At 51.2% G+C, this 26,217-nt stretch overlaps 2 protein-coding genes across 16 annotated transcripts in view; one reads left to right on the forward strand and one right to left on the reverse strand.

Annotated features, from left to right (window-relative positions):
- BEST1 (bestrophin 1) overlaps positions 1–26,217 on the reverse strand; it is a 108,355-nt gene that overhangs the window by 13,304 nt on the left and 68,834 nt on the right. The window lies entirely within an intron of this gene.
- Positions 551–24,934, forward strand: RAB3IL1 (RAB3A interacting protein like 1). Of its 15 annotated transcripts, none has more exons than XM_054826054.1 (14): positions 707–799; positions 2,224–3,413; positions 5,163–5,267; positions 10,928–11,162; positions 11,621–11,716; positions 13,261–13,338; positions 13,972–14,187; positions 16,235–16,354; positions 17,579–17,707; positions 17,820–17,932; positions 18,834–18,857; positions 20,724–20,823; positions 21,823–21,889; positions 22,286–24,934. In XM_054826054.1, exons 4-14 carry the CDS (start codon positions 10,989–10,991, stop codon positions 22,366–22,368), a joined length of 1,200 nt encoding a protein of 399 aa, XP_054682029.1. In that variant the 5' UTR covers positions 707–799; positions 2,224–3,413; positions 5,163–5,267; positions 10,928–10,988; the 3' UTR covers positions 22,369–24,934. The 15 variants fall into 15 exon arrangements, 14 of the variants coding, with proteins under 14 accessions (XP_054682020.1, XP_054682029.1, XP_054682027.1 ...); XM_054826052.1 differs by having other exon boundaries at positions 741–989; XM_054826051.1 differs by lacking the exon at positions 707–799 and adding an exon at positions 1,621–2,081.

The raw sequence follows: 26,217 nt of genomic DNA on the forward strand, positions 1-26,217 counted from the left end.
ATTCCTTTTCGATAAAAATGGAGGGAATAATCCTTGCTTCTGCCTGGCACCAAAACTATGGAGTTCTCCTGGCTGCTGCTTGTCTCTGGGTGGAAGCTGCTCTGTATTGGATCGCATGATATGCAGAAGGACATGGGTACACATCTGGTGGGAGGAAGTTACCACATCTGGCCAGGCAAAATTGGGAGGCTGCCACACTATGCGTTAGGAGAACGGGTATAATTGCAGGGGGGAAGGGATGGACCTGGAGCGCTTGTCCTTACCAGAGTCCTTCCTGCATCCCTGGGTGTGCTGCAGGTCCCTGGCCCTGGAGCCCCCCTACCAGGGATGACTTGCTCTGGGTAGGTGGGAGGGCAATGCAGAAGAGAAAAGGCAGCACGGTGCTTCTGGAGTGTGAGATACAGACCTGGCAGGAGAAGCAGAGGCACATGGAGGGGCACTGGGAGAGCCCCACATTCAAGGTGTGGAACGAGATAAGGGCTCTTATCAGCGGCCAGAGGCTAGTGAGTACGGGGTTGCCTCACTGGCCCAACCACAGCAAACTCACCGTACTGACTGAAGGAGCACGTAGCTTTGCATCTACTGCCATGAGCAGCTCAGGAGGAAAGAGAAGTGTCCACCAGGACCAAAACACCCCAGCTGTCCTCCCTTTCTGAAGCCTTGACCTGGGTGAGCAGCAAAGCAGGGGTGCTGTTTCAGACCCTGGTGTGCCTGCCCCTGTGTGAGTAGCATCTGTCTGGGTCAGGAGGTGGAGTGCCCTGGTTTTTCTGAGGCTCCGGGACAGTCTTGTCCTTCAGAGGTGAACTTACTGTGTCATCTGCCCTGTTATGGGGCTGGGCTTGCTATGATGACCCTGAAATTTTGCTCCTAGGTTGCGGCTGCTCCCAAAAGGCCATTTTATGGCCAGGATCACAGGGTTGGGACATGGGGTCCAAGTGATTCAGGATCATGACGATGTCTTGAAACACCAAAGAGCTCTGTGAATGGGGGTAAGAGCTGGGAGAGCATAGGGATGGACCCTCCCAAAGGCAAGGAGGTATCCAGAGAGAAGGAATTAGTGGGCAGGCAGGCTGAGACAGTTCTTGAGGGTCTTGGTGCCCGAACCCTCATCCCCACACGTGGCAAGGGGATGAAAATGGTTCAGGTGAGACATTTGCCAGAGCTGTTGCGAGTGGTTTGGGTGCTCCTGGTGAGTCTTTAACATGAAACAGCAAAACCTCAAGGGCCCTGCTCTTTGTGGAAGATATGCTGGCATCTGGGGGACTCTGCTGCCCTCCTCTGAGAGTAGCTCAGCTGGCAGCTCGTGTCGTTCAGAGCTGCTGTTAGGACAGCACGAAATATTTGTGGAATTTAATACGAAAGTAAATAACTGAGGGGGTAGCGGATGGCAGTGCTGCTTGGCTCTCTTTTCACGTCCCCTGTGGCCTCGGTCCTTGCGGGCCGTGAGGAAGACGCCGGTCTGAAAGCCTGCCTTGCACAAAAGCGGGGAAGCAAAGAGGTGCTGCCGTCCATCCTCAGTCTCACAGCCCTGGAATCGTTCTCATCTTCTCCATTTTACAGAGATTGCAGAGATTTAGTTACTGTGACGGGAAGCGAACCCCAAAGGGCCACTCTTTGTGCTGAGTTAGCTGCAGCTGTCTCTGGGAAAGGCACGGTGCCCTCCTTGCAGTCTCCCAGAGAATAACAAGTGCTTTTCTCAGAAGGACGCTGTGGTTCCTAAAGCTTGGTGAAATCCCTTTCCCTTCTCTGGTTTCAGTGCTGAGATAGACACAGAGGCAGCTGGCATCAGGGCCGTCTCTCAAACTGACGTTCTTTCCTGGAATCTGATGCAATTAAAAAAAAAAAAAAAAAAAAGTGGAAAATATCTGAGGGGGTGCAGTTTTGCACAGACAGGATTTACCCTGAGGATTGAGCTGGCCATGAATGTTTGAAGAGGATGCTTTTGTGAGGACCCCCAGACTTCTTCCACTTATGTTGCAGGATTCATCACTAATTCTGCACCATCCTGGGGGAGGGCCTTGGGAGCTGGGGGCACGCTAAGGGTGCTGCCTGCCCCTCGCAGAGCGCTCAAGCTCAATCTGGTAATTTCTTTCCTCGTGTACTATGTGCTGTTCTGACATAGGGAGGGGATAATTTGCTGCTCTAATGGAAGAAGCCGTGTCCCTGCCAGCTCTAAGGCTTTTTATAAGTGTCTTTGGGGTTATTTATTTTTTTTTTTTTCAGCTCTGTGGCAAATCAAGAGCCATCTGGTAGCGCTAAGCTCCCTACTCCTGTGAGGCGGAGTTGGCGTGTATGTATAAGGAGCCATCTGGGATGGCACGGACCGAGCTGCGGGATGCCTGGGAGTCCTGGACAAACAGCTCAGCACACGGACAGACTGACTGTACCTCCCTGGACATTTGGTTTTGGGGTTTTTTTTTTTTTTGCCATCACTCCCTGACACACCTAGATATGTCTTTGCCCAGAAGAGCAGTATGTGAGAACTACATCTCCCTATTGCTTCGAGGTTTCAGCGCCAAGCTCCGTATCTCCCTACAAATCCAAGCGCCAATCTCTGCCCGTCCCTCTGCGTTTTCACTTTCGGGGGCTCGGAGGGTGACGTATCTCTCCCTCTGACGTTGCACTGAGTTTCTAGTTCAGTTTGTACAGACACAAAAAGGAGGGAAGAGTCCTTAGCAGGGGTCCCCCTTTTCTTGCCTTAGCCACCACGGTGGGGATTAGGTTTCAACGGGAGGACCGAATGTGGGGGTCACTTCTAGGGGCTGCCTGCTGCCTCCTCGCAGATGTTGTGGGAAGGACTGAGAAGTTTCTGGTTGGAGAAACAGTGACCAAATCAGCCAGCAGAAAGGAAGACCTTCCTAAAAAGCTGAGGGACGGTCCTCCTTTCTCTCTGAGTTTCAGTCTTCTCCTTTCACCCTGTTGCTCTAGAACAGGGGCTGCACTTGGTTGGGTGGTCAAGGCAGATTCCCCTCCGTGAAATCGGTGAGCTTAGACCCAGCGATCCCAGGGGACCCTTGCTGAAGCCCTTCCAGCCCGTTGAGCAAACATGCCGCACAGCTGGCCAAGGCAGGCAAGAGGGAGGGGGGCGAGTGGGTGGATGAAGCCTGGAGTTCTGGGCCATTTGTTTTCATTCTCATTTTCATGGCAATAACATCCGGGCTGGGTTTGCTGGGTCAGGGTTGTAGTCCTGCTTTCCAAGCTAGAAGATAATCCCTGTTCTTCCTCCTTTCCTTCCCAGCCTGGCTCTGTATTTTTCTTTTTCTTTTCTTTTTTTTTTTTTTTTTTAAATTGTAGTAGGATCTGAATCCATAAGCAGACAAAGCAGCCCAGAGGAGGCTTGAGCCCTCTCCCATGACTGGGAAGCATCTGTGCCGGGCAGGGTGTCCTAGCTGAGAGCTGCTTTTGCTCTGCAGGTCAGGCTTGCACCTTGTTTGAACCAAACTCAGGATTTTGAGTCCTGCTTTTCATTTATGACCCATTTAGAGGAAGATGTGGGCGCTCCGGGAGGAAATTTGTAGGATCAGGATTATGTGGAGGCAGAGAGCTTGCTGTCTACAGGAGGCAATTAGGACCACCAGAGACAGGTCCCACCAAATGGGAGTCTCTGCTTCGCTTTGGTGGTTCCCCAGTTGCTCAGTCCATGTGCATTAGTGTCCGCCTCCACGCAGCCTGGGCTGAGGGGAGATCACCGGGGAACGGTTTGGGGGTGCTCCAGATGTGACAGGGGTCTGCTCGGGGTGCCGGAGGAGGTGTTCAGGCTGGAGATGCAGAGCTGGGTCAGAGGATCCGATGGGGTACCACAGGTGTATCCCCGTGTCTGAGAAACCCAGAGGAAGGGTTGGGGGGGGGGGGGGTCGCCTTTCCTTTATGAAAGAGCTGTGGGGAGCAAGGGACCTGGCTGGACCTGACTCTCAAGAAGACGTAGAAAGCATTAGCAAGATGCTTCTTTGCCTGGAGGAGATGGGAGGATGAGACACAAAAGGTGAAGAGGCAGGGAGGTCAGTAGCTTGGCAAGGCGGATCTGCAGAAGGGTTGTGAGAGGAGCGGGGGCGAGTGGGTACAAGTGACGGAGCAAAGGCAGCGGAGGTGGGGAAGATGTGGAGGGGAAAAAGGGTGACTAAAAATGCCTGTGGCGGTGGGGAGGTACCGTGTCAGCGCCTGCACAACAGGTATGTGCCGTGCTGGGAGACTTGCAGGAGGCAAAGTGGTTTTTATGACACTTCATTACGCAGAGGTCAGTGATTTTTTTTTCAGCTTCCATGAGATGTAAATGGGAAATGATGTGGGAAAGAGCACGGGACTTCCACGGTGTGAGGTGAGGACGCTGGGTTAGAGCTCCCACCTGCACTGAGACCTCAGGGTTGTCTGGTGGTTTGTTGTCTCTTTAAACCAGCGGCGGGAGACAGGTCTGTGTCTCACCAGCTGCTGGGATGGACACTTTGGGACACTTCACAATGGCCTGGGGGACAGCTAGCCTTGTGCAGCGGGCGTGGAGAAGGCAGCAGCTCTTCCTGCCTCAAGGCATCTTGCGTGATAACCCTCAGCCTGGGAGTGATACGGGCCAGCCGCATCGCCTGGTTATGGAGAAATCTCAGGGTCTGTCCCGGCTTCCTCAGCAGCTCTGCCTGTCCTTCGGGGCTGGGAGTGAGGGGAGAACGTGCCACTCTCACCTTGTGACAACTTATTTTTGCAAGCGGCTGGGATTCAGCATCTCCAGCACATCCCCTCTTAATGCTTCCTGTCTGCATTATCAGTGCTCGTTCTTCCTGCCTTTGTTGGATCCTGGAAGTTCTACCTTTCTGATCTGAGGACCCTCCATCCCTGCCAGCCAGGCCTTGGGAGTTAATTATTACAAAGACTAGTTACTCCTGGTGCTGCCTTGCAAAGCTGAAGATCTTTCCCCTCCTCCCAAAAGTTCCCTGAAGATAACAAAGGTTACAGCCATCGACACAAACCTCTCGGACACTTCGCTCCGAGACTTCAGAGCATGGGGTCTGCCTCTGTGGTCACCATGGATCCTGGCCACGAGGCAGGGCAGGGCTGTAGATGACCATGGCCACTCAGGAGAAGCCGGGACAGGGAGTTTCTCCCCGTGTAGTATCTACAAGAGGTACAAGGATCACCATGTCTAACTTGCCTGCCTTTGGCGTTGTGTCCGGCAGCGAGGCAGAGGATGGGGCAGCTGAGACCAGAGGAGGAGCTGCCCCTGTGTGCGAAGGTTCGGAAGGGACACCACTGCCTGGAGGAAAGCCCAGGGCAACGGCAAGGTAGGACGCAATAGGAAACGTGGGGGAAGGACCGGTCTGGAAAACATACTCTGAGGTTGGGGCAGGTTTTGGTCCAACAGAGGCACTGTCGCCAAAATCGCCGTGCTGCCAAGCCAGAGGTGATTGTGGGATCCGCTGTGGGACCGGGGTGACAGTGGGAGAGTTTTGCCCTTTTTGTCCCGGCAGACGGACGTGCCCCCAGGAACGGGGACAATGGGCTGGGCACTCCCTGGAGCACTTTCTGGGGAGGCAGGAACCCCACGGTGCTGTCAGTGGCAGTCGTCTCTCTGCCTGTGGGTAATGCCCCAGCGTGAGGGTGAACGTCCCAGAACCATAGCTCCTCCTGATTTCAGTGGTGGGCTCTAGAGTGGATCGGTCATTTCCCAATGCCCCAGGAATCACCCGGGGGCTGACCCTGGTAGTCCCTCTGTGCTAGCAGAGCAGAGCAAGCGAGGAAAAAGCTTTCAGGATGAGTATGCCGCGGGGAAAAGGGGCTCCTCCATGCACAGGCGGTGATGCAGGAGGAAGGAGAATGGGTGGACAGAGAACGGCGTGCTCCCTCTGCTTTGCAGAGAGGATGTAAACCAGTACGGCCACATCATCACCTACTGGGAGAGCTGCCCGGCTCCCTCAGCCTCCTGGAGACAGCGAGTGCGAGGATGAGCTAGCTAAAAATTGGAGCCACAGCATCCAAAGTCCAAAGCTCAATAACAACGAGACGACTTGTCTGATGCCTGTAAGGGTATGGAAAGTCCAGGGCTTTCCCTGAATGCCGAATTTAAAAATCCTGCTCCAGTCCCACTGCTGCCCCAGCACAGTCATTTCTCTGCCCGGCCAGGTTTCCCCCATCCTTCCACTTTCCTGTACAATACCATTTTTAAATCCCGGGCTTCCCACGGAGCTGTTTCAGCAGTCTGAGGGCACGCTCCGTGCCACGGAGGGATGATGCCTTTACGGGAAGCGTAACGGTGGTTTCAGTCGCTGGCACCGGTTTGGATCCCAGGCTCCTCCAGCTGTGCGGGCTGTAAATCCGCCGGGACACGGCAGTGGCAGGGACACGGCAGTGGCAGGGACACGCATGGCACGTCCCCGTTCCCTCCCGCCCGGGACACGGCAGTGGCACGGACATGCGTGGCACGTCCCGGTTCCGTCCCGCCCGGGATACGGCAGTGGCAGGGACACGCGTGGCACGTCCCCGTTCCCTCCCGCCCGGGACACGGCAGTGGCAGGGACACGCGTGGCACGTCCCGGTTCCGTCCCGCCCGGGACACGGCAGTGGCACGGACATGCGTGGCACGTCCCGGTTCCGTCCCGCCCGGGACACGGCAGTGGCAGGGACACGCGTGGCACGTCCCCGTTCCCTCCCGCCCGGGACACGGCAGTGGCAGGGACACGCGTGGCACGTCCCCGTTCTGTCCCGCCCGGGACACAGCGGAGCAGCGGGGCGGCAGCGCGCAGGCGCGCCCCCGCCGCGCGAGCCGCGCGGGGGTCACGTGGTGCCCCCGCCGTTCCCCCCCCCCCCCCCTTCACCGTCCTTCAGGCGGTGCGGCGGCACCGGGCACGGCTCCGGCTCCGGGCATGGGGGCGGCGGGCGGCGCTCCTCCGCCGTGAGCAGCGGCAGCGGCAGCAGCAGCAGCAGCACTGGCAGCGCCGGCGGGACCCAGCATGCCGCGGGGGTAGGTCCGGGAATCCGGCCCCGCGGGCGAGGAGGCTGTGTGGGCGGCGGGGCAGCCGTTAGCGGCGGGGCCGGGACGCGGGGCCTGGCTGGTGGCGGGGGGAGGCGGCCGGGCTGTGAGGGCCCGCGGTGTCTGGCGGCAGGACCTGCACCCCGAGCAAACAGGGCTGGGAACCGGCGGCTCCGCGGGAACCGGGCTGTCCCCCCGAGCCTGGCCGCCTGCGGGGGCCCGGGACAAGGGCGTCTCGGCAGGAGAAGCCGGGCTGAGTTTCCCCTTGGGACTTCCATTGGGTTTGTTTGGTTTGTTGTTAACACCTCGCAGCCGAAAGCTTCACTCAGGGCTCTCCAGACGTGTGTTTGTGCATGCCGTCATGCGAAAGGCAAGTAAGGAGGCAGAATAAGGAGGTACCGTGTCCGCCAGCGACCCGCAGACATAAGGACGCAGTGGGTGATTGAGACAACTAGAAGAAACACAAATTGTGTGTTGTGCTTTAATAGAACAGCCCATGTGCTTTGCTTCTGAGAGGCGGTGGGGTGGTGAGCGGGCTGTGGACCGATGCCGATTCGATGCCGCTTCGTGTCGGCATGGTACGGCAGCGGTCAGGCTCCTGTCCCGTTCAGGATGGAAAGTCGGGGGCCTCTTCGCAAGCCTGAGGGTGAGAGACCCCCACAGGCTGTTTGTACGGGAAATAACCCTGTCAGATCAGCACTGCGGGAAACATGTGGGGCCCGCTGGAAAAAGTGCGGATCCTGCACATTTTTTTGCTGCTTCTACAGAATCCAACTTTAGAAGGTTGTGGGGTGCTTTTTTTTTTATTTTTTTGGTGTAAGTTTGCATTTCTTTGGTCTGTGTGGGACCTTTAGGATATGATACATTTTTCCAAGAAAACATAGCCATCAGTCAGACCAGTGATAGCAAGAGAGTGCGAGTGTACGTGGTGGTCCTTTGGTTTGGTCTCAGGGGGGTGTACTTCAAAGCTTTGAAGAGATTGGGCCTTGGGTGGGCAGAAGCCAGCATTGCCAAGGCTTCCGTGGGGATTCTGTTTGCACGGTGTGGAGAATGCTCTTTTCTGTCATAGAAGATGGGATGATTTTTCAGGACAGGCTTTTTGGTCCCTTGGCGTTACGGAGTGTGGGTGGGACTGTTCCGTTCCTCCGTGTCCTCCAGTTTTCTTCCATAGCGTGTGGAAATACACTGGAATACCTGTATCCCAAGACAAACAACTTTCATCTGAGAACTTGAGAGTTGTAAAGAAACAAAATTTTTTTTTCTTCCTGATATGTATGGGTTAGATTGGCTGTTTTAGTATAGTGGACTGTTGAATGTCCCTTTTCCTTCTTTATTTTTTTGCCAGCTGCTTGGTTTTGAATCTAGCTTTTCCTCTGTGCTCTGGGTTTGGGTTTGTTTTTTTTTTTCCCTTTTGATCACAGAAGCTGGAGGTGCTTGAACTGGCTGGGGCCCTTGAAGTGTGTTTCCTGCCTCATGCAGGAGAACCTGGAGAGACGTCTTCTCCACAACTTACCCTGTCTAATCTCAAAAGTCCACAGCAGAGAGGGCTTCCACTATGCCACCTGAGAAATGGTTTAACTGCTGAGCAAACCTTTCCATTTGGCATGCTTCCCCTGCTCCATGGCAAATCCATTGCAGAGAACCTCCCCTGATCACTGGGATGAATTGATCTCATTAAGTCTCCACCTTCCTGTAATGGGTTTCATTCCTTTGGGTCATTCTCTTGCTTGATCCCTCCCCTTCCTTAGTGTTTGGAGCCTTTGGAGATCTCCTCATCCTGTTAGCAATGTCATTGTTTAGGTAAGTGATCCATGCTAGCTAATCTTGACCTTTCTTAGGCATTTTATTTTTTCTGTGCAGTTCTGCCATTCCTCTGATTAACCAAATGTGCCAACAGAGCAGCCTAACTGGATAGAGCAGGCACTGCGTGCTCTGGACACCATGCAGTTTGCACTTGCGCACTCTCTCGCACCTCAAACTGTAGAAGCCTGCCCAGTCTGGGAGTTCCCGTTGGTCATGGTTCACTCACTCAGGCGTATCCCTCCACATTTGTGCATGTTGCTTTTTATCAAGCAGTCCCAGCGTGCTGAATAGCCCAGGATGAATTATCTTTGCTTGGAGGCACTATCTGTCCTTTTTCCTTTGGCCAAAACTAATTTTATTTTCTTGCCTTTTCCCCAAGGCACCCTTTTGTGTTATTTTCCACGCTTCCAAATTTAGTAGTATCACCAGGATAAGCCTCCCCTTCTAGATCTTCCCAGTGACTGTTTGCTGAACCAGTAAAACCAAGCGAAGTCAACGGGACACCAATTTGTTCCTGTCCTTTCCTACCTTCTTAGCACTACTGTGTGACCATCCTTCTGGTGCTTTCCCTTGTTCATGCTCAACAGAGAGGTCAGCAAAATCTGTGATACCAGCTGCGTGTCCCCCACCCCCAGTTCTGTAGGCAAAACGCTGTCCAGTTGTTATGACGTAGCAGTAGGGATGATCCTGTGCTCTTCATCTTCCAAGGATTCAGAGAGTTTTCCACATGTGCTTTTCCACATGTTTTCCTGTGGTACCTGAGCTGAATTAGCTGGTAGCTGCTGCTTCTTTCCCTCTTTGGAAGATGACTGTGGACAAGAAGCAGTAGCCAGAAGGAGTGTGTGGGAGGAGGGATTGGTGCTGTGCGTGGAAGAGGATGGCACCACAGCTCAGCTAAGGCTTGTGACCCAGAGATAACTGGCAGCAGGTTAATCTGTAGCACAGCGTGCGCGTCCTGCTCGGTGGCTGGACGTGATAGAAAACTTCCATGTCTGCAAGGCTTGATCGTGCTCCCGCTGACTTCAAATGGTGAGCAACCATGTGAGGACAGCTCAGTGCATGAAGAAGGGGTGATCCATATGCTCTAGGCAACACTATGATTGCAGTGCCCTATCATGCAGGCACTCAAGCCTATGTTTTCCTCTCATAAGATGTCAGCAGCTGCAGAGCCTACTAAATTCACCAGCTTCTTCCAGAGTCTGTGTTAGCCTGTTCACGGTTGACAAAGTGCTACTGAGTGCTGGGGAACGGTGTCCTGGGTGACTCTTCTGATTTCTTCTACTGCATCTTTACTTGACAGCCATCGAGACTAAGAAATAGGGCTTCAGCTCAGTGGGAAGACAGTGTTTTAGACAGCTCTGTCTTTGGGATTTGGTGGGAAACCAGTAGGTTAAAAATGTAGTTTTCACCTCTGGAGCAGGGGTGGTGGGGGAGAGGAAGGCTGGGTTTGTAGCAGAGGGGATTAGGACCTATATATTGCTAGGGAATGAGAGCGCTGTACTGTCTTCTTCTTGCTACTCCCCTTCAGCTGGGGAAGCAGCATCTCTCAACTTAGCTTTACCGGCGTCCTGAACAAGCCAGCTGCAGTCTGTTTCTCTCTGAAAGCAAGCAAGAACGGGATTCCTGGAGCAGCTGTCTTTAGTTCTCCTGCTTCATCCTGAGTTACTAGTATCTGAGACATGCTGGTTGAGAAGGGTGAAACCACGAGTTACTAATAGCTTTGGTTTGCCTACTAAGTTTTGTGTGTCCAGGATTAGCTAACTGAGGGAGTACTCACTGCTGAGTAACCAGCCTTTCTTAAAAGGAGTGCAAGCTGGGCATCTCAAACTAGACTTGATGTGATTCTTAAAGATCCCAGGATAGGAGTGGAGATTTCTCCCAAAGTCTTTATTTTAGGCCGTCATCTCCTCTTCTGTTGCTGGTCTGGAAGCGGTCTGTGCCAAAAGGGTGAAACACTTCAACAGGGAGGCAGTGCCTGCATGCAGGGTAAAGGAACTGCTCTTGCTAGACACAAAGCAGGTCCTCTAAGCCAGTCCTGGCCTCTTCATACACCATCACCCTCCCTGCCTCCCTTCAGTGCCTGGGAGAGGCTGGAGGTGGATGTGTGGCGCATGTTAGAGGAAGACTGTGAATTGCCCCCATATAAAGTTTCACTGTACTGGTACCCCACAGCCAGGCCAATTTTGAGGAAGACAGCCAGAAGCAACCAGCTGTGGGACACTGGAAGCCACTAATGCCATCCAAAGGGAGCAAGGAGGAGCCAGAGACTGGATGCCAGGATGCTGGAGGTGTGGATGAGACCCAGTCCACCGAGCAGCTCAATGTGTCGCGTCTACGCAGCTCTTCAGTGGAGATCCGTGAAAAGGGGTCTGAATTCTTGAAGGAAGAGCTGCACAAAGCGCAAAAGGTAAGGCTCAGAGTTTGCGAGAACACCTGAGGATAGTAGCACAGATTTGAGCAGTGAGGGTTTTCCTAGAGGTGGTGCTGAGGGGAGCAGGGTTTGAATGTGGCTGTGCTGCAGTCTGAAGCAGGCAGAAGAGGAGAGAGCTTGAGCTGAGGTGGTCATAAAGCGCTTTGGAGCAGGACATCAGTTGCTACGTTGACTCAAAGCCTCTGTGCCAACATCCAAATTAGTCCTGGAAACCTGCTGCAGAAAGCAGCTTGAGGCAGGCAGTGCTTACTACGGTGGAGCCTCCTTGCTAATGGTAAATGAGCAATTCTAGCCTGAAAAGCCTGCTACAACCTGTGGAGGGATGCCTTTGGTGACACGGAGCATGGTACAGAGGCTAGCGACAGGAGGCAGGCAGGCATCAGCGCTACTGGGTCTGCTATGAGCTCATGTGTCCCTCTCCATTTCCTCAACAGGAGCTGAAGCTGAAGGACAAAGAATGTGAGAGATTGTCAAAAGTCAGAGAACAACTGGAGCAGGAACTAGAGGAGTTAACAGCTAGCCTATTTGAGGTACCACCCTCTTCCTTTTCCTATCATTTCTTAAGCTAAGCTTACAACCAACTCCTTTAAGACGGTCTTTCCCTGAACTTCCAGCCATCTCCTCCCAGTTTCCTCCTTTCCCCTGTTGTTCTTTCCCACTTGGAGAAGCAGAGCTGGGCAGTGCTGCAGGTAGAGCATCAGAGCAGGGGCTTGTACCCGCTCCTGGGGAGCGTTTGCATGCATTTCTTTTCCCTTCTAGTGACTGTGGGGTGGCATAAAGAGCGCAGTAGTTATGGGTCTGTACATCTGGTAGCAAAAACAAATGTGGGGATGCCTGTAGCTGGATGTTAAGCGTAGCTCCCTGTCCCTTTCCTGTGCCTGCTCTGTAGTCTGGACAGCAGCTGCTGTGCAATAAAGATGATTCCCTGGCTCATGCCAGCCCTTGCTTAGGGTGGGAACAAGCTGGATGTCCTCATATACTCTGCTCCAGTGAGTGTTCAGAAGGCCTGTTGGTTGTTTTTTTTGTTACGTGATTCTTGCCAAGCTCTATCCTGGCAATATCCCATTTACCAGCAGCTCTAATGTCTGGATCTGACTGGGCAGTGAGGAAAGCCAGAGCCCATCTGTACTTTTGAAACACAGGCTGGTGCTGAGCGTAAGGGCCAAGAGAGCATCCCCCTCCTGGAGATTTGGCTGCTGGGGCTCAGGGAGAACTTGGAGACAGTGCAGCTGAGGGCTGCCCCTTCCTTTGGTGGCCTTGGACAGAGTGCTTCCCGGCAGTGCTGCAGGGAGGCCCCAGCTGGGATTTGCACCACTCCCCCCTTCCTGTGGGAGATGCTTTTAAGCGAGCTTCTACCGCTTGGCCCCCACCTGAGCTACAGCTCCGGTTGTGTTACAGCCATGCCCAGAGCTCTGAGGGCTGGCCGCTCCGCAAGGGAAGTGGGAGCAAAGTGCAATAACAAGTCAGGCAAGAGCAGTGACCTCATCAAGCCAAGACATGGAGCAGCAATCTGGATCAGGATCTGTGCCATAGACAGCGATTGGGGTCAGAAAACAGTCCAGTGATCAACTAGCAAGCCTGCAGTGACAATGCAGGCCTGGGGTCAAGTCAGGAAGCCAAGCCAGTGAGTCTGAGTCAAGGTCAGAGTCACAGAGGTGTTGGACTGGGTGCAGACACAGCTGCTACACAGCAGTGATGTCGCACAGGTGGGTGCTAATGTTAGAGCCTCAGTTTAAAGCAATTCCCAAGGGCAAGGAGGGGGCAGGTCCTTGTTTCTGGCTTTCTTCACAGCAGCCCATATCAGTGAAGCAGATGACCTTGGACTCTAAACTCCACTTTAGCCAGCTACACTCCTAGAAGGGGGACGCACTCCAGGCCCTGGCGCTGAGAGCCTTCTCTGGGAAACTCTGGGGGAAGGCTCGTCACAGCTGACAGTAAAACCCTTGGATATGGCAGTGATGTCTGTCCCCCTACTTGCTTGTGCAGAGCATGTGATATGGCAGAGCTTTGGCTTGCCCTGGTGGCTTTATGAGTTGGAGCTGGAACAGGCAGACTAAAATTCTCTCTGGTCCAGGAAGCGCACAAGATGGTGAGAGAAGCAAACACTAAACAGGCGGCGTCAGAGAAACAGCTGAGGGAGGCACGGGGGAAGGTGAGAACTGCAATCTAAACGACTTGATCTCTCTGCTAGGTTGGTGCCATCCCTGCCCAGCCTGGCCATGGTGCTCTTTGTTGGCTGGAGGAGGGTAAAGTGCCTGCAGCTCGTTCTCTCCGAGATGCTGCATTTACTCTGTTCCCTCTCCAGCAGACACTGAGTGAGGGGGGGAAAAGGCATCCTTGCAGTCTGCTGTTGATCCAGCTCCCCTTTGAGAAATGGATGATGCCAGAGGAACCACAGAGAAGCGATACGCTGTTTAATTGCCACTGTGTGGGGATGATTGGAGCAGGGAGCCTGGGAGTTGGAATTTCCTCAGAAAGCTGCATCACAGGGCTGCTCAACTGGTTCCTTCTTGAAGAGAGACACATTTCTTCTGGGTTATTGGGTCTAAAAAGAGCCTGGGGCAAAATGTGCTCAGACTGAGGAGCAGAGGGATGGGTACCTGAATAGCTGCTGTTTAGCCCTGTTTAAGATTCTGGGTGATGGTGGGCATTTGGGAGAATGGGGAGAAGGCTTTGTGACTGGGCTTGTAGCTGATTCTCTGTGGCTTTAGTGTTTGGTGGGCTGCAGCAAGCTTAAGCTCAGCAGGTGCTGAAGGTGCTGTTGACTTTTGCCTTCTCTCCTCAGATCGACATGCTGCAGGCAGAGGTAACGGCTCTGAAGACACTGGTGATCACATCCACGCCTTCCTCTCCGAACCGGGAGCTGCACCCTCAGCTCCAGAGCCCTTCTAAAGCTGTCTTCAGGAAGGGCCACGGGCGAAACAAGAGCACCAGCAGCGCAATGGTCTCAGCTGCCAGCCAGAACGTGACTCCAGAGCCAGTCAGTCATGAGTGCAAAGAGGTGGGTGAGGGCCATTCACTGCATCGGCCTTGGAGCCACTGCGGTCACTGTGTGGCTTCTGACTTGGGCTTCCTGGAGAGCTCTGTGGTTTCAGTGTTGGGACAAGCTTTCCGTGCAATAATCTGGCTTGTTCCTTAAATTTGTGCTGAGGCAGGCCCTGGAGGATTTCCGTTTGCGGAGATTTCCCCTTCTGGGAAGCATGTTCAAGGCTGAGTCAGGACAGCTGCTAAAGGAAGTGGTTGAGGGATCCCTGGAGGGCATGGACGGATCCAGGAGTTAACCAGGGTGGACATGTCAGGAGTTGCTGAGCAGAAGCCAGTTGTTTGCTGCATCTTGCCACTTGAGTCCACTACCTCTTCTGGTGTGATTTGCTGTTGTTTCTTCTCTTAACCTACTTTGTCTTGGACACCAGGACACCTCTGTCAGCTTGTAGTCTCTGTCACTTGTTCTGTGTTCTTGGGCATGTCACTGTTCTTTCTCTTCTTTGCAGAGCGTATATTTAATGAATTAATTTTAATTCCTACCTCACTGGAAGGAACTGGGCAGAGGAGCATACAAAGCATTTGTGAATATCTTTCAAACAAACCCTGTTTAAATCCCTTTGATGATCCTTTGATAGTTCCCCACTTACTGTGACCGTGGGTCTAAATAACGCTTCTTCCTGCTAGCAGGAATTTTCCGTCTGGGAATTTTCCACTAGCCAGATATGTACACAGCTGTCCTGGGGAGCAAAAAGGAGGCAGCTTATGGCACTTGGTCAGGAAGAATGAAAATAAGTGAGAATGTGGTGGGGCAATGTCTCCCTAGTGATGTTTTTTTGGGGGCGGGGGGAGCTGCGGTCTCTGTCATGAAAATTTGTTGAGGGAACACGAAGGCACCTGGTCACTTGGCTTGTGTGAGAACATATGCAGAAGGGCCACTTGTGAAAATAATACTCTCACCAAACAGGATTGTGCTGGCAACACTGGTAACGTCTGCTTTTGGCAGTGGATTCAATGAATGTGCTTCGTCAGCTTCTGCGCAGTGCTCTTGTAGCTAGAGTTTGGATGAAATGCTTCAGGCAACATTGGCTATAGCCATTGTCCTGAGACAGCAATAGCAATGAGAGATGAAGATCTTTAACTCTGTTCACAGACAGAGGGGAACAAAGACTATGTCAGAAAGAAAGCCAAAGGGGAAAAAATCAGTTTGGTAACTGTGAAAGCCTGATGCACTGGTTTCTCTTTAGTCAAGCAGGGAACAGTCCAGATACGCTGGAAGTTGGGGTCAAATACAGTCAGCTAGAAGCTGCTTAGAGGGCCAGGAAGAAAAAGGTTTTAATTTTTTTAAGGTCCCTGTGGCCTCTCCCAGTGCTCACCATTCCTCCAGTCAGAACAGAGGAGCTCCAAACTGAGAGCCCAGTTTGGTGAACCACTCACTACCCTGTAGAAGTTGTCCTCTGCCTGCAGTAAGCAGAGATAACTTTTGCCTGCTGGGTAGTTCATTTTGCTGTTCTTGGCTCAGTCTCAGCAAAGCTTGTGTTGACAGTCTTTAGAGAAATGCCAGCTCTTGTGACTTGCTTGTTAAAGCCTTGGACGTGTCATTTCTTTGCGTAGATAACTTCCACGTGGTGCAGATATCCTGGGCCTTAAAATCCCGGGGCTACAGCTTCCAAAGTGACTAATAATTTTGTATATCAAGGTGGTGTGGTTTTTTGTTAACTTGTTAGTATCTCTCTCTCAAATTCCTCAGTGGCCTATGTGAGAGGTGATAAAAGGGAACCTGGTATTCAGAGAGTTGGTGCTTGATGGTCTATAGGAAAAACGTGCCCCATCTTAAATTAAGCCTAAAAATGATAGAATTTCTGTTCCTCTTTTGCACCTCAAGTGGAAGTCAAAAGGTGTGTTTTGTGGCCTTGTGATGCCTTGATCAGCACGCTTAGTTCCCTGGAAGGGAGGACTTGAACCTTTCTTTGTATCTTCTGTTTTGTCTCATGTTTTTTACCTCCCTTTCTTGTCTCTCTCTAAACCTTTTCCTTCACTGTCTGTCTCTTTCTCCGCCCTCAAAGTCTGGGTTACCTGCTCTCCTCTCTCTGCTCCTTTGTATCATCCCTGGGAAGGCTATCCACATCACCTATGAACCAGGCTGGCAGGCCTTGGGGGCAGATGCTTCCTCATCCTTGCAGCAGGTAACCTTTCTGGACAGCGTTGGGGAGGGGTGGGACCCATCAGCCTCTCGCACTTTCAGCCTTTCAGATCTAGCTTCCTTTTATGCTAACTTCCATTTTTATTTTGGTTTTGTGTTTTTTCTCAATTTGTTTTTCCATCTTGTGGCTCTGAAGCTGTCTCCTGGTACCAGATGAGCAGTCTCAATAGCATAGAGCAAGTGTGCTGGAACCCAGACCTCTCTCAGCTTTGTTCACTCATGTTCTTTGTGTTGCTCAGCAGGGTTTCTTTAGGTTTTTTTTTTCCTTTTGGCAGCTTTAACAGGATTTGCTGGCCTTTTAAGGAAGTGCCCATCAGTCAGGTTGGTGGTTTGGCTAATGATCCATCTGGGATTTAAATGTCAGGTCCCAGAGAATCTCCAGGACTGACATATTTTCAGCCAGACAGAAATGGAGGGAGCAACCTTCCTGCTGGCTCAGGGGATGGGAGCAAGCTCTGTTCTAGGTCACTTTCTGCTGAGCAGTGATAATGCTTGTGGGCCCACGTGTAAAAGACAATGAGCAGACATTAGAATGGGGAAAGCTGTTCTTACTCTTTGGGTTCCCTTTGAGAGACCTCCTTCTTACACTCAGCTTGCCTCTGCAAGCCTGTGTGGCTACCCAGTGTTCCCGTTAACTTCTGCGACTCCCCAAGTACCAGTGTTCTGGACTTGGAGTGGTCTTTAAAGGGCTGGCACACCCTGTGAGCTCATACCTGGGCTCACTGAATGTAGTCCTGCTGATGGCTGTTCATTAATAGCTTTTTCCAATTCATCCTTTTGTGCAGCAATCCTTTCTTTACAGAAGGGTTCCGCCTCCTGTGTCCTGGGTGCCATTGTCACTGTGCTTTACCATTTGTTGGCTCTCATTGTTCCTGTCATGGGCTGGGTGGGCACTTGGTCTGTTCGGTGGTTGTGTGGTGGCTTTCCTGCAGCAGAGGTGCTGCCCTGTCCTGGTGGAAGGTGGGATAGAGAGGTGCCTGCAGGTTTCTGGCAGAATAAGCTCAGTCTGGCACAGAACTGCTGATGGGTGGGAGACGAAAGGTCCTTGGAGCAAGCCAGCTTCCCTCAGGCACTTCTGTGATGTCTGAGCCTTTCTAGATGCAAAAGCAGATGTTTCATAGTTAGGTTACCTGCATAGTAACAGATACCTTCTGATATGGTATCTCTCCTTCCACCCACCTTCCTGCTCCTCGTGGACTTGCTGCAGGTCGATTCCATTTTATTTGCTGAGTTCCAGGCCTGGAAGGAATCTCCAACTTTGGATAAATCCTGCTCCTTCCTGGACAGAATTTATCGAGAAGATGTAGGACCTTGTCTGGACTTCACTAAGCAGGAGGTGAGTGCTGGAAAAGGAGGGCAAAAACTGCGTGGTCGGGCAGCACCAAGTTGCACCTTTGTGGAGGTGACCTTTGCATGTTCTTATCTGCACTCATTTCTTTTTGCCACAGCTGTCGGAGCTGGTGCGAGCGTCTGTGGAGCAGAATACACTCACCATTGAGCCAATTGCTTCCCAGACACTGCCTGTGGTGAAGGTGTCAGCAGAAGAGTGTGGTGGGCCAAAGTAAGGAGCCATGCTTACGCTCTCTTCTCCTCTCCTTGCTACCGGTCTTTTTGTACCATTGAGTGGAGTTTGACCAGGCCTTGTGCAGTCAGTGGAGTTGAACAGTTCAAAGGGCTCAGCTGAGGGTTCTCCGAGCCTGTGATGGGTGGTCGTTCAGCTCAACTCTTTACGTGAGAAGGGGAATTAGCTCAGCTGCTGTACTGTAGTTGACTGTTTTGGGGGATAACCTAGTGATGTGTTAGTGCCCTTGGCTTGGGAGAGATTTGGGGTTTTTTTTCCCTTAAGGTAGCAACTTGTTTAATGTTCTCTGAAGGTGTGTTTGTGCATAACCTAGGGTGAAAGGATTAAGTCAGAGCTACACTATGTCACATTCTTGCATCTCGTGAGGTTTGAGCTTACCTTGCACTCCTGCCCTTGCTGGTGCACCAGGTGTGTTAGAGCCCAGGTTAGAAGAGATCTCTTGCTGTGTATTGTCTTCCCCACCTGATGCTGTCACCTTGCCATCAGAATTGGGGCTATGACCGCTCCAGAGCTCACGTGACTGTATCTGATGTGTCAGACAACTTGAGATTTGCCTCAAAGAAGAGGAGCTCTAGCAGGAGTGATGTGATCTTCCAGACTAAGATAGGGGATTTTACTCAGCCATTGAATTTAAGTTCAGTCAGGGCTCGCTCTCTTTGTTCTTCCCTCCCTTACCTTCAAGCAGAGCACCTTCTAAGCAAAGGTGTTCCTGTAACAGTAAATGCTACTCACATGCAGGTTTCCTACCACACTCTTCTGCATTTTCTGTCATTTCTAGACAAATTGTTCCGTGAGTATGTCTCAGGCCTGTTCCAAGAACAACCCATCCTGTGTTTATCCTTATCGGTTTCCTTTTGATTTTTTTTTTGTGTCTTCGCAGTGGGTTCCGGTCACAAATTGTAACGTAAGTGAACTATTTATTTTTTAGTCAGTGATCAAAGATCTCTAATCCATTAACAAGTTACTAACTTAGTACAACTTAGCAACTTTGAGGCTAGAGCTGAACTAAGCTAACTTTTTAACCCTGTTTAATTTCCACCCAGACAGGATGGTAAGGAATCTTGCTATTGGCAATAAACAATGCAAAAGGAATTTGTGCCCCTTTGTTTCCCAGATGCAAACCACTGATTTTTAGGGCAACTTTGGACCAGAAAGGAGAAAGCTGGGAGGTCCCTGCCCAGGCTGGGACCTACCAGACCTGCTTGTCTGTACTCTATAGTAAAGACCTCAATGCAACAGTTTGAGGAGTCGAGATAGGCAGGGACTGAGTTGGCCGCTAAGTGACATTACCTGTATAGAATCAGAGCAAAATGCTGGCCAGGAGGTGCTGAAGACAGCTGGCTTTCATGATGGCATGTCTGGTGAAGTGCCCTGGGGTGTTCAAATGCTGTGGTTTAGGTTTCTTCTAGCTATAGTTGTGATAGCTGGGGTTACACCAAGTGGTACCAACCAATCCAAAAGTGACCAGTAGAAGTCTACTTTTTTCCCCAGTGTGCCGCAATGCTCAAATTTAGGACCTCTTTAAGGTATCTCATTTACAAATAAGTCATCTTGCACCTTCTGAGGATTTGATCCCTCTAAGTTGTGTTACTATTTGGGCTAGGATTGCTTCTCGTTGCATCAGAACACTTACAGCCTGTGCTTCCACTCTTAGCTAATATTTGCCTTGATAGCAGTGGAAAGCAAGCACAGGTACATACTCAGAAGCTGTCTGAAACATCTGCTCCTGTATGTTGTCATCTTCCATGACCCACAGAGCAGTTTTCTGCAGCTGGGGAGTGACATCCTTCTTCCCACCATGCAGGCACTGTTTGGGGAATGTGGTGATGACTATGCAGCAGAAAATTCTACTTTACTCCTTTAAGTGGTGATGAAGGAAGGGCAACTGGCTGGTGCTGGGAACCGTTTGTCTTGCAAATAATGGAAGGAAATGGCAAGAAAATAGAGGCATGCTGCACCTTTGCTGATTACGTCTTTTGATGGTCTCCTTGGGAGCTGAGCTTTCTTGAAAAGACAATTTTCTTCACTTGATCTGAAGTCTCAAAATTGTGAAGCCAAGCTTCTTCCTTGTCTGCACAAGAAGGGATTGGCTTGTTCTTCAGAACTGCAAGCCTTACCCAGAGCCCCCTGAAGTCAGTACAAAGTCACTCCAAGTGGCTTCAATTAGAGCAGCTTCAAATCAGGCCCAAATTAATTGATAGGATCCTGGCATAAGGACTGCAGCATGGCTTGTTTTGAGTTCTTAGGACAAGCAAATTCTGCTCAAATGCTGGATTTACCTGTTTTGAGACCAGGTTTGGTCCCCAGCCAGCATGTTTGCATCCCATCAGAAAAACTGATATGCCTGAGCAGAACTCCTTCAGCAAAAGCCCTGCCTTGAATATGGAGGAGATGTGCAGAGACCAGATGATGTTTGTTACACTCTGCTGCAGCCTCACTTCTTTAGTATTTTCTGTGGTTTCGTCATGGGCTGTCTGCCAAGGAAAGGGTACAGCCTCGGTTTGCTTGGGCATGGAATAATCATGGTTCCAGATATTTAGCCTAAGGTCTCCTAAACTTGCCATTTATGGAATCTGTCTAGGAGCAAAAGGCTCACATCAGCCATGGTTCGGTTTGTTGTTTTTTTTAACTTCTTCATGCTGACTGACGCAGGTCTGGCTTCTGAGCTCCCACTTGTATCTCATGGGGATAGTCTGGAGGTTGTTGAATTGCTGTGCTCTGCCATGCCACTGGATTGTTGAAGGCTGAAGTGTTTTTTCCTTGCCTGCAGGAAATGTGCTCTGAGTGGCCTCCCCAGGACTTGCAAGCACCGCATCATGCTGGGGGATTCTGGGAATTACTACTACATTTCACCATCCTGCAGGGCCAGGGTGAGTCTTTCACCTTCCCAGGGTGCCTCTGCCCTCCAAAATTGTTCCAAGCCCTGAGATGGAGCTCTTGAGGGTGAGGCCTCAAACTGACGAAGACCTATGGGGCTCGAGTTTGTCCCTGAAGTTGGGGGTGGCTCTTGGTTGATGACTAGGGTGCAGGTTTCCAGCCCTGCCTCAGGCTCCGGTGCTCTGCCTTACGTTCCTTCAGGCATCCTCTCTTCAGTGTGTTCACCTTCCATGGTTTGATTCAGGATAGGGCTTTGATTGTTTTGCTTTATTACTATTTTTTAATTCTCCTTTGTAGAACATAGTAATTTTCTGCTCTTTAAATGCTGGCTTTTGTTACTGTTTCAGTACATATCAGTGACTCAAATGGTTATGAGAACAAACTGTCCTTTCTTTGGAGGGAAGGGAGAAGGTGAATGATTTGCTGTTGGGGCTCTGATTCAATGGAGTGGATTAGAAGTTTATTCTTTCCCGAGTTGCATATCAGAAGAGCTGGTCCTGCAACATGTGGCTATTTCTGAGACAAAAAGTTGGTTTTGTGCATGGACTTAAGTTGACTAATTTTTGTCACTTGCACCAAAGTACCCTAATGTGTCATGGACACCCTCACCTTCCTGCACACGCGCTTTCTGCCCAAACCGTTAACTCCAAAGATTTTCATTCAGAGACAGTGCTCTTTGAATGAAGATCATGTTCTTTGCTGACACATTAAGTAGTGATTACTTATGTCTCAAATATGCAGTAGATTGGAGTTCTTCCCCAGTGTGTCTCATGGATAGTGTAATATCTTGGGATGGGATTGCAGATGCCCAGAATTTTGATATTTTTTTAATGAGCTTTCTTCTTAACTCTTTCCATCTGGTGGTATGTGTATTTCTGAGGTGCTGAACACTAAGATCTCTCCTTCTGGGTGCTGTGCAAGCCTCTTGACAGGCAAAGCAGTTCCGTAGCTGACTTTTTTTTTTTCTCTCTCTCTTTTCCTCTCTCCCTCAGATCACAGCGGTGTGCAACTTTTTCACATACATTCGCTATATCCAGCAGGGCTTGGTGAGGCAGGATGGTAAGAGGGGATAGTAGCTGGCTGTGGTGGGGGTGTCTTCTGTGGGCCATTGGGCCAGGAATGGGGCCAGCTTGGGGTACCCTCAACTCCCTGTGTCTTTGAGAAACAGTTAAATGACAAAAGAAAGGTATGAGCAAGAGGAGTAGATGCACCTATTCCTTGCTCATCAGCTTGTCGGGAACTTTGCCCTGGGGTGGAGCTGGTAAAGGGTGACCTGATGGGTCTGTCCTGCTGGACCCTCCAGCACGTCTGCTTCCCTTGCTTTGGGGATGAGCCTGGCTGGGCTGCACTGAGCACAGCATAACGTGAGGTGGTGTCCAGCTGTATCTTGCTTACTGATTTTTTTTTTTGGTGGGTTTTTTTCCTTCTTTTCCCCTCACTTGTTTTGCTTTGCAGTGGAGCTGATGTACTGGGAGGTCATGCGGCTGCGGAGAGAGATGTCTCTGGCCAAACTTGGGTTTTATCCCAGTGACATGTAAGCAGCGGCCTGAGCATGGAAGGAAACTGCTCCTGTATGAATGGCTTGTCAGACGTAGTCTGCCAAACAGACGAATGCAGTGCCTCTTCTGCAGTGGGCCTTGCTCCCTCCCCGCCCTCCCTCCGCCTGAAGCTGATCAAGGAGCAAGAAGCACAAATTCTACCTTCAGCTGTCTCACTTCTCCAACTGTGACTGGAACACAGCTGCCAAGCTACCCCCTCAGAGCTGGGCTGGCCCTGGCTGCTCTGGGGTGGCCATCTATAGACTGTCCTCTGTGGAGTCTCCTGTATGCAGTATATATCCATTTTTTTTTTTTAACTTTTGTTTTTATATGCAGTCTGCTTTGGCATAGTCTGAGGCCAGCTCTGTGCAAGGCAGGAGTCCTGGACCTTCTTTGTAAGCAAGTCTTTCAGGACAGATGCTGGCTGTCTGTCCATCTGTTCCACTCATTGTCTGGGGTGGAGGGTGCTGTGCCCAGCCGTACACCTAGGTCCTGCTGAGCACTTCCCTGATGGCCCTGTAAATGCCAGCAGCACACAATAATCTTATGGAGAGCCATGAACAGCCTGTTTCCAAGTACTTCCTCACTCCTTTTAAAGGAGCCTGCAAGAGAAGCTTTCTGCCAGCTGAGTCACAAAGAGGGATTTGTGTTTGTGCTTTTGATTTGGCACTGGGTAATCCAGGCTGGGGGAACAGCCGGAGCAGAGGCCAGAGCTGTGCACCTGGGGCCTTGGGCAGAAGAAAGCGAGCAGGGAAATTGCATAACTCACAGCTGCAGGATGTTTTCTCCTGATCCAGAGAATCTGCTCCAGTTGTCACAGGCAGATGTGGACCTTGATGGGTGCCCTGTGACAATCCTTGGTGCAGAAGTCCCCCATGGTGCTCTTGGATACAAACCTTACCCCCAGACAGATGCCTTTGAGCTGTTCCTGCTCTCAGAGTAGCTTTAAGCAGTACTGGCCCCGCTGTTAAGATAGAAACCATGGTCCCAGGCTAGGTTCTTTGTCTCTAGAAGGAGTACGCCCAGGCTGGGTACAGTCTGGAGGCCCCAAAATTTTCTCCCCAGTATTGCATCAGACCTAGAGATGAGTGGCCACTGGGAAACCCTGCTGCTTCTGGGCTGCCATCCCCAGTGAGGAGATTTGAGACATCTTTGTGTGCATGTGAGGGATGTGACTGCTGTTCCTGTATGCCTCAAATGTGCTGGGAAGGATGTCACTAAAGCTGTAGTAAAGTGGAGGTGCTCTGTAGCCCGAGCTCAGGCCCAGGTTTGTCTGTACAGAACTGTGTTAAAGCCACGGCAGTGTTTTGTAGCCAATTTAGCCTTTTTTTTCAGCGATTGTGGAATCAGCTCAGCCACTACCCACCCTGGGGGTTTCATCTCGCATGGCATTTCTGCACTCTCGACTGGCATGTCACTCTGTCCCTCTGCTGTCATCGCAACTCTCATCTTAGTGAGTTGATATCCAGAACTGGATCACCATCCTCAGCTCCATCGAGCTTCATCCTCTCCTGGGAGATGCTACAGTAGGAACTCTGTATCTTCAGTGGAAGAAAATTAACTGAGCTGCTGTAGTTTCGTCCAGGGGAGGGAGGAATAGATGGGGAAGACAAAAGTTTTGGTTTGGAATCAAGGACAGCCTCATGGCAGATCTGAGAACCTTCTGTGGAAGACCCCCACGAGCACAAGCTTTCCTGTCACTGAGCACACTCGCAGTATGCTGCCGAGTTGCTCCTCAGGGGACTCCTTTCCTTATAGCTATACCGGCGTGTGGTATTGTTTGCCAAGGGTTAGTAGCTACGTGAAACTTGAGTCGTCATCTCCAGAGCTGGGAGAACATGTTCCTGACAATACGTACTAGCTTTGAATCCACCTCCTTCAGCTCAGGAAGGGCTGACCTGTAAGTCCAAGTTGTTAACCCCCCAGCTCTGCTTTTGCTTCCCACAGCCGAGTGCCCAAACTCATGCTGCTCACCCTAGCTACATGAGTGTGTACATCCGTTACTCTTCACCAAAGGAATATGTTTCAAATGTGGAGTAAAAGCCTGGAAAATACATCTTTGGGCAAGAGTCTGGCTGGGTCTTGAGCTAGTGATAAACCTGCGTCTCTTTCGGTGGTGTCTGCAGACTTGTGGCAATTTGACATCAGCTTTTCTAGAGGCGAAATGTCTTTTCCCAGCTGCAGATTTCAGCTCAGGTAAATTCTGTCCCTAGCAGTTTCTCCTTGTACCTGTTCCCCCTGACCTTTTGATCTCTACGTGTCATCCTGTGCCATTAGCTGCTACATTGCGCAACAGACGTGGCTGCATTGCAGCACTGGGAAGGAGATGATCTCTGTACGTAGGAGATGTTTTGATTTGTGGGATTTCTTCCCTCTCCCCCCAGTGTCACTTTGTAAAGCACTTTGAGATGAAAGGAATTAGAGAAATGCATTGTATAAGGTTGTCTTACATTTAAAACAAAGCAGAGAGAACAATTTGTAAATTAATATCAAGTCACTCCGTTAACAGCGGGATGGTTGCACCCTGCTCTTTAATAAAGGAAAATAAACATTTGTTATTAACCTCTTTAAAGGTGTGGCTGCAGTTCTAGGGTTGGGTTGGTTGGGGCGTGTGTGCATGGTGGCCAAGGGAAAAAAAAAAAATCACATTCAGCTGGCATCGTGCTCTGTGCTTCTCTTGCCACCGTGTGTCCTAAGGGCCTGGGGTTTTAATGCCTTTCTTCATCCATCTGCCTCTCCTGCAGTTGGCTGCTCCCAGGAGCTGTCACTTAGTGAGTGACAGGGTTTTATCACAGTTATTTCTTGGGACAAGGCAGGCCCGCATGGTTCTTGCTGAGTGATGCTGAGGTCTCTTCCTGCTCGGTTGTGGTCTGCTTCAGTTTACTGGCTTGAAGCATTGCGTGGGATGTGCTGGCTGTCCCAAAGGTTGGTTAATTCAAGGATCTTCCTTTTTCCCTTGCAGGGCTGAGCAGTCTCCTGCTTTTCCTATCAGCAGGTGGAGGCAGAACTGTGGTGGGAGCCTTTCCGAAGCTGCCATTACCAATGGGCCCTTAGTGGTGTAGAGTGAATGTTTCTCTGGAGATTTTTGGATCATGGACTTCTCTTTGGCAGGTCTTGTCTTGGCTGCACGGGGGCCTGGCATTTGGGATGCAAAGGCAGGACCTGGCAAGTGAGTTATAGCAGCACTGGGGACTGAACTTGCTCCTGCTCTTCAGGTAGTTCCCCCCTGCTTTTAGCTGCAATTTGATTTGAAAAAGAACACCTTTTCTTATCGGAAGGTAGATCTGGCTCCTGCAGGCCCTTTCTTGTCCTTTAGAGAAGGAGAAGGGGGGCTGTGGCTGGGTTCCCCTGGCCCCCGCCCAGGTGCAGCTCTCCGTGCCAGGGCAGAGGCAAGCGCCAGTGAGTGATGGCAGCTGGTCGTGGGCGCAGCGTGTGCCTGCCCTGCAGCAGCTTTTGGACTCTGCAGGTTGGGAAGTTGGGTCACTCCGCCTTCACTAAAATAATTTTTCTCTCCTCCTGTGTTTAGCTGTGGATGTTAACATGGAAGATCTGCTATCATTTCTTGGTGATGGCAGTGGAGGGAAAAGGCAAACCATCAAATGCCTTTGGGAAATGAAACAGAGGGACAGCCAGAGCAGAAAACAGGATTAGACCTCGTGGTAGTAACGGTTCTGGGACCTGGGGCTTCTCTTACAGTAAAGGTAAACTTGCATGAGGAGAAGAGAAAGACCGGCCCCAGGGAACCTTGTGTCTCCGGGCAAGGCAGGGTGAGTGCGCAGTGCTGAGGTCCTCCCCAGCCAGGGGCAATGAACCTCTGAGCACCCGTGGGCTTCCTCTGGGTTTGTGCTT

This window comes from Grus americana, chromosome 5 (assembly GCF_028858705.1).
Source record: "Grus americana isolate bGruAme1 chromosome 5, bGruAme1.mat, whole genome shotgun sequence".
Classification (NCBI taxonomy): Eukaryota; Metazoa; Chordata; class Aves; order Gruiformes; family Gruidae; genus Grus; species Grus americana.